Source organism: Merops nubicus, unplaced genomic scaffold (genome assembly GCF_000691845.1).
Source record: "Merops nubicus isolate BGI_N331 unplaced genomic scaffold, ASM69184v1 scaffold47717, whole genome shotgun sequence".
Classification (NCBI taxonomy): Eukaryota; Metazoa; Chordata; class Aves; order Coraciiformes; family Meropidae; genus Merops; species Merops nubicus.
The window spans coordinates 1-6,672 of NW_008620519.1; the positions used below are offsets into that span (position 1 = coordinate 1).

Genomic DNA, 6,672 nt, shown 5'->3' on the forward strand with positions numbered 1-6,672 from the left:
CAGGGACCAGGAGAGGGAGCTTTACTCTGCAGCAGACAAAAGCTGTAATCTGGAAGGAGGAGAAACCACATGTTCTCCCAGAGCTCATGCTCCGTCACCGAGATAGCTGCTTCCTCAGTCCTTCTGCAAGCACGTGGTCGGATCACATGGTGGTGCTTTTTAGACGTCTAGGAGAGCAAAGTCTACTTTGAGCTCTTTGCTGAGGAAAGGCAAAACTGTGTGGGCAATGTAGAACAGAAGATGCATACATATCTGCTCACTTTTTCCATAAAGAAATGAGAAGCCTGACCAGAGGGACTTCGAGTATGTGGAACCAACAGATGTGCTCTTGGGCATAAAAATTAAGAAAGCTATGTTAATGTGTCAGCGCTTCTGTCATTAATGATAACATGATGACGTGTCACAAAAGCCATGCTGTAGTCAGGGTTGCCTGTGTAGCCAACTGGTTGTGACTTAAGTACACTTAGATCTGATTATAGAGACACATGTTAATTTAAATATGTAAATACTGTTTAAGGCAACTTTAATAACAGGATTCATCCTTCTTCCCCCCCCCCCTTCCTCCAAGGGGGGAAAAAAAAAACAGCTGGAAAAGCTGCTGCACTGCTCTGTACCTCTGCATTGCTAGACTTTCTACAGCAAAGCCACTTATGTCAGACTTCATCAGGCTTACTGTTAAGTCAAAACTCAACAGAAGCTGCTATGAGAATTCATAAGAGGGAGCATTATCCAATTTTCAACTCTTTTAATATTCTGATAGTTTTTACGTGGCTTACCAGCTTTTTTTGTATGTTGGGCTTCACATTGCCAATGCTGCTTAATCTTACTGATATTGCTCAATATTCTGACAGACTTAGTGATAGGTTCATACTACCATGTGGAATTTGAAGCCATTTTCCAGAGTTTTCTCCTGATTTCCCTTACCCTGCAGCCTGAAATCTGATGTGACCCTCCCAGGGCAAGTGACTTTGGTTTCCTTGATAATCAAGCAATGTTCCTTTCCCTTCCTTATTGATTGCAGTGCTCCTCCAGGAGTTAATTGTACAGAAAATAGTCTTAAGCTATTAATAATTTTTGGACAGTAAGAAGGTGGAAAACTCTGGTGTACTTGAGCAAAGTTACTTTGCAGTAGAATTCAAGGCTGTTGTTTTCAGTTCGAGAAAGCCATAGTATAAGGCATGCACTACTTTTTTTTGACCCTAAGTATAGCCCCTTATGTAGCGCTGTAGCAAGATTTGATTGGTGCACATTCAGAAACTTAATTTCTTTTCTGTTTATTAACACTTGCAGAGCTGTTGCGCAGCCACTGGTACCTGTATTGGGGAAACATAGCATACAAGCAAGAACCTTACAGCCTCAGTGGCGAAAATTTTTTCATGTCAGAGACCGAGAACTCTTGCAGTCGTTTATGTCATCCCGTCTTCTCCAGACAGAAGATACCAAAAAACTGCAATCAAAGATCTCTTCATCTTATTGATAAAGCTACTAATAAGGCAAAATGTCTGTCAACGTCAACCGCAGTGTTTCAGATCAGTTCTATCGCTACAAAATGCCCCGTCTGATTGCCAAGGTAACTTCCAGAGCATGGGTGGCACGTGGGTTGTGCCACACGCCACCTGCTCTCGGGAAGGGAGGAGGGGGGTGAGGCAGCGATGTTCAGCCAGATGGAGGATGAGGAGGATGTCTCGTCCTTGCTGTCCAGACTGGGCGCATACTAGCTGTTCTAAGGAGACATACTTTGGTGTGAAGTGGGAACATGTGCAGGCTTTGACTGCTGCAGTTACTTAAAACACTTCTTTGTTTACCCCTTTAGGTGGAGGGCAAAGGAAATGGAATAAAGACTGTTATAGTCAACATGGTTGACGTTGCAAAGGCGCTTAATCGGCCTCCAACGTGTAAGTAGCCTGGAGTGACACAGCACTTTTTTTTTTTCTTAACGCTTTGGTGTTTAATGCTAATCAAGCATTAATGCCATTTTTCCAAGATTTGTAAGAAAAATGTGATCATCTTGGGATGAAATAATGAACAGAAAAAAACAATGGTGTATTTACTTGCTTGTAAAAATAAGAGTGAAGGTACGAGGGCAGTGTACCTTACGTTTTCTTTACAGATCCTACCAAATTTTTTGGTTGTGAGCTGGGAGCACAGACCCAGTTTGATGTTAAGAATGACCGTTACATTGTCAATGGATCTCATGAGGCGAATAAGCTGCAAGACATGTTGGATGGATTCATTAAAAAATTTGTTCTCTGTCCTGAGTGTGAGAATCCTGAAACTGATCTGGTGAGTGCACTCCATCTGTACTACAAATGCGCAATGGAAACCCTTCATTAGATGTTCATGGAAGTGCTGCAAATTTAATAGCTGACATGGGTATTTATGAAGAGAAAATCCAGTACAGAAAGACGCACAAACCCTTTGGGAAGGTTTTAAATTTATAACAATTCATAACTTCAGAGCTAAACTGCTACTCCTAAACTTGCTTTGTTGAGGGTGATATGAATTATTTCAGCATCTGGTGTAATCGTGTGGAGATGATAATGTAGGTGTTTGGTTTAGGCTTTAATGCATAATTGTTCTGTAAACAATATGTTAACAGGAGGCTGTTTGTTTTCACAGCATGTCAATCCTAAGAAACAAACTATAGGTAACTCTTGCAAAGCCTGTGGCTATCGAGGCATGCTTGACACAAACCATAAGCTCTGCACGTTCATTCTCAAAAACCCACCTGGTAAGTGTTTCCTTGTTTGATGGGGTTAAAGAGGACATCTTCAGTGTAAGTGTTGTTAATGAAGTGGAAAAACTAATAGCTCGCATCTGACTAACATGTAAGAAGGCTCCAGCATACTTTTAGAGTATGTTTGTGGGTCAGGATGAGGTGGCCATGTTCATAGTTTCAGTATGAGCTTTATTTGTGAGGAGCTGGATTTGCCTGCGTAGATCAAAGCTGAGAAGGTGAGAGAGTCGGCAGCAGCTCATTGCAGCTTTGCCTTTAAGTTGGCATGAAGTAGAAAGGTAGGAAGTAAAAGCAGTATAGTAATTAGACTGTAATGTACTTGTTCTGTGCAAGCAACACTCTGTAGTAAGCATCTAGTTGCCTGCTGCAATTTATGCTTGCTAGAATAGAAAAGTCTAACCTATTCCAGGGGTCTCTGCTTTGTGAGTTCACCTGTTATATGGACTTTGACAACCGTAGGCCTTCGTGAGAAAGACTTTCATTGGAAATGGGTTTCCCCAGCAGATTCATAATCTTCCCTGAATGTATCTGGGGATGGGGACTAGGCATAACTTGCTGTCAAGGCATCCAGACCCACTGGGGGATTTGGCGGAGGTGCAGTAGTGCAGAGGCTTCAGTTTTCTCTAGCTTATAGGAATACAATGTTAAAATTCATTTGCAGAAAGTGGTGACACTGGTACAGGAAAGAAAGAAAAGGAGAAGAAGAACAGAAAAGGCAAGGACAAAGAGAATGGTTCTGTGTCCAGCAGTGAGACACTTCCACCCCCACCACCAGAGGAGATTACTCCTCCACAGGTTGTGGTAAGTAGAAGGGAGAGCAGGGAGATAAGGGTGTGTGGTGTCTTGCTGAAATTTAAAACTTCTGCATTGCTGGCAAACCCTCAGAAGTCAGCATTGCACCAGGAGTTGTTGCTGTATCCAGAACTTTACTGCTGGAGTAGAAGCATCCCTGTGTCTCCTGTAGCAGCTCTGTCAACTCCTCAGTGACAGTGTTTGTGCTCCTTGCCAAGTGAAAGCAGCATACCCATCACAGTCCAGGTCCCTGAAAAAGGGGCATCTCATGAGTGTACTAGAGTGCAGCCAAACTGAAGGGTTCTTTGAAGTGTGCAGTTTTACCAAACCCAAGTTTAGCTTCTCCTACTTTCCTACATTACCCTTTATCCGTCATCTCTGCCTTCCAAATTCTAATGTAACCCTTTCATTGGGGAAAAAAATCCAAAGCACCTGTTTGGACTTGAGAGCATTTTTGTGTACCTAGAAACAACACTCACCTATTGCTAAGTTTGTAGCATAGTATGAACTGTTGTTTTGGTCTTGTTTTTTTAGGAGGAGGAGGATGATGACGACTGGGGTGAAGACACAACAGAAGAAGCCCAGAGGCGTAGGATGGATGAAATCAGTGACCATGCGAAAAACCTCACGCTAAGTGAAGACCTGGAAAGAACTGTGGAGGAGAGAGTTAACATACTGTTTGATTTTGTGAAGGTGAATATTCTCTGGTGATTACCTTGGTAGCCACTCTGTTGTAACTATTTGATGTTGATAAGGAGACTAAGGCAAGCTGCTTAAGCTTCTGCCAGAGTACTGGTCCCACCAGTGTTGGGAGAGGAATTGGTGCAATCATTGGTAGAGATCTCAGTAGCTCTAAAATGTATCTGATCCTGTCCTTGTAGAAAAAGAAGGAAGAAGGTGTCATTGATACTTCTGACAAAGACATTGTAGCAGAAGCAGAGAGGCTGGATGTGAAGGCCATGGGCCCGCTGGTTCTCACTGAAGTCCTGTTTGACGAAAAGATTCGCGAACAGATCCCGAAGTACAGACGTCACTTCCTTCGTGTAAGCAGCCTCCTACACCCACTGTAATAACTGCTGGGTTGCCTTTGACTCGTTTCTGGACTGCTTGGTGCCATAGGGGAGGAAGGCTTTCTGTAGTTTTTGGGTCTTAAACCACCCCTTGGCTAGAGAAATGTGGGGGAGGAATAGTATGAGCTGTTGTAAATCTTGCTATCTCATTAAGTTGAGAGCAGAATCGGTAGCTTTTCCTGGAGAGGAGAAAACCTAATGTAGTTGCTTTTCCTTTTACAATTTTAGTTCTGCCACAACAACAAGAAAGCTCAGAGATACCTTCTTCATGGCTTCGAGTGTGTGGTAGCCATGCACCAGTCTCAGCTTATTTCTAAAATACCACATATTTTGAAGGAAATGTATGATGCAGATCTCCTGGAAGAAGAAGTCATCCTTGGCTGGGCAGAAAAGGTGAGAGGTAGTATTTCATGTGCTGTGCCAGCTAAGTATCTGTAGTGCCCTGCATCTGGTTTCTCCATGCTGGCTTAGATCTGTGTGCAGATGTCTTTAAACAACTAGTCTGAGGTCAGTTACTGTCTGGGATAAATCTCACTTCAAAACAAGGCTGTTCAGTGGGGTGAGGTTAGAATTCCAAGTTAGGCTCGTGCTGTATTTGGGGATGCTCTGATGTAGCTTTCTTCAGTGTTGAAGCAGAGTCTGTACTTCTGTCTTTCAGGCCTCAAAGAAATATGTTTCAAAGGACCTTGCCAAAGAAATCCGTGTCAGAGCAGAACCATTTATTAAATGGCTAAAGGAAGCTGAAGAAGAATCTTCCGGTAATGAAGAAGAGGATGAAGATGAAAACATAGAGGTAGGAAAGGTTCACTTGCTGCAGACAACTCCAGGGTTGTGCAGCTCCTGCACCCACTGGGAACGAGAGGAACACTGTTTCTGAGGCTTGCTCAGAGTCTGCTACGGTCACTTGTCTACCTAAGATCACCTTTGTAGTGGTGCAAGTGTGGCTTAATAGCCAGACTGCTGTGGAGTGGTATGAACAGTCATGCACAGTCAGTGGACGTGTTTGTTAGAAGTGGTGATTGAACAATAAATAACCATTCTGCCCATGGTTTAGGCCTAGGTAAAATCTTTCACCTACTTGCCAGCTGACTGTGGCTGGGATATTTTTTTTGCATGTGGGGTTTTTTTGTCCTCTCAGTAGTACCTACTCTTGTCCTGGGTAGGGGACCTCTAGTCTGTTTAATGTTGCTGGGTGCTGTAGTAAGAGTGTCCTGTCTCCACAGGTTGTGTACTCTACAACTGCCAGTGTACCTAAAGTTGAAACTGTGAAGCCTGCAAACAGTAAAGATGATGATATTGATATTGATGCCATTTAAAGTGATGCAACACAGCTTCCAGCATAATAATGCAAACTTCTCCGTTTTCTGCCAGAAGTGTGACTTGTACGTGCACAAGCTGAAATGGCTTAACATCCTGCTACTCTTTGTACTCTAAAATGTATCTTTTACTGTGACTGGTCTTGTGTAACTAAGCCTAATACCAAGGAGTCAGCACGTCAATGAACTGATCTAGTTTGCAACTGGCATGTTCCATTTTGTTTTCTAACTTGTGTTGGACACATACTTGGAGCACATTTATACAGCTGTGGAAATAAAGGATTTGGGTTTGGCCAATCTTCACATGTGACTGAATTTGCTTCTTTCTTTTCCAAGTAAGTCTGTACACAACTTGGTGAAACAGTCTGAGACAAGATGGCAAAATTCTCTTAAATGAGACAAGAAATAAAAATAGCCTTTGCTCAGAGGCTGTTGCAACCGCAGAGGCCTGAAACCTGGGCATGAAGCAGATGTTGGGTAATCTACAGTGTCCAGAAGCCACTCCTTAAATAAGAAGGCCATTTGGAACCTTGAAGGTTTTTTTTAACAAACTTCCCTGGGTGTTAACTCATGTAAGTTGGGGGTGGTTTGGGGTTTTATGAAGTTGGGTTTGTTTTTCCCAAGGTTTGGAACAGCTCTAGTAGAGAGAGGTTTTAGAGCTTGGACTAGAGCAGAGGGAGCTGATACCTCTGTAGTTGCCGTGGGCATCAGAGGAAATGGGCACCCTGGCACCGCCGGGCTGCAGAGGGGGCGGGCA

The 6,672-nt window shown here is 43.2% G+C and overlaps 1 protein-coding gene across 3 annotated transcripts; it reads left to right on the plus strand.

Annotated features, from left to right (window-relative positions):
• The first annotated feature begins 1,266 nt into the window (after positions 1-1,266).
• Positions 1,267-6,218, plus strand: EIF5 (eukaryotic translation initiation factor 5). 3 transcript variants are annotated; one of them, XM_008944122.1, is made up of 11 exons: positions 1,268-1,570; positions 1,814-1,895; positions 2,111-2,283; positions 2,620-2,731; positions 3,399-3,535; positions 3,660-3,674; positions 4,064-4,222; positions 4,411-4,572; positions 4,828-4,992; positions 5,258-5,392; positions 5,823-6,218. In XM_008944122.1, the coding sequence occupies exons 1-11, from the start codon at positions 1,499-1,501 to the stop codon at positions 5,913-5,915; spliced, it is 1,305 nt and encodes a 434-aa protein (XP_008942370.1). In that variant the 5' UTR covers positions 1,268-1,498; the 3' UTR covers positions 5,916-6,218. The 3 variants fall into 3 exon arrangements, with proteins under 3 accessions (XP_008942371.1, XP_008942370.1, XP_008942372.1); XM_008944123.1 differs by lacking the exon at positions 3,660-3,674 and having other exon boundaries at positions 1,267-1,570; positions 3,399-3,538; XM_008944124.1 differs by lacking the exon at positions 3,660-3,674.
• Positions 6,219-6,672: the final 454 nt, after the last annotated feature.

Excerpts from the sequence above, each read along its gene's own strand:
- EIF5 (XM_008944122.1), top strand. The coding sequence starts at position 1,499 with ATGTCTGTCAACGTCAACCGCAGTGTTTCAGATCAGTTCTATCGCTAC. Across the intron at positions 1,571-1,813 it reads TGCCCCGTCTGATTGCCAAG|GTGGAGGGCAAAGGAAATGG; the intron begins GTAACTTCCAGA and ends TTACCCCTTTAG. Across the intron at positions 4,223-4,410 it reads TACTGTTTGATTTTGTGAAG|AAAAAGAAGGAAGAAGGTGT; the intron begins GTGAATATTCTC and ends CTGTCCTTGTAG.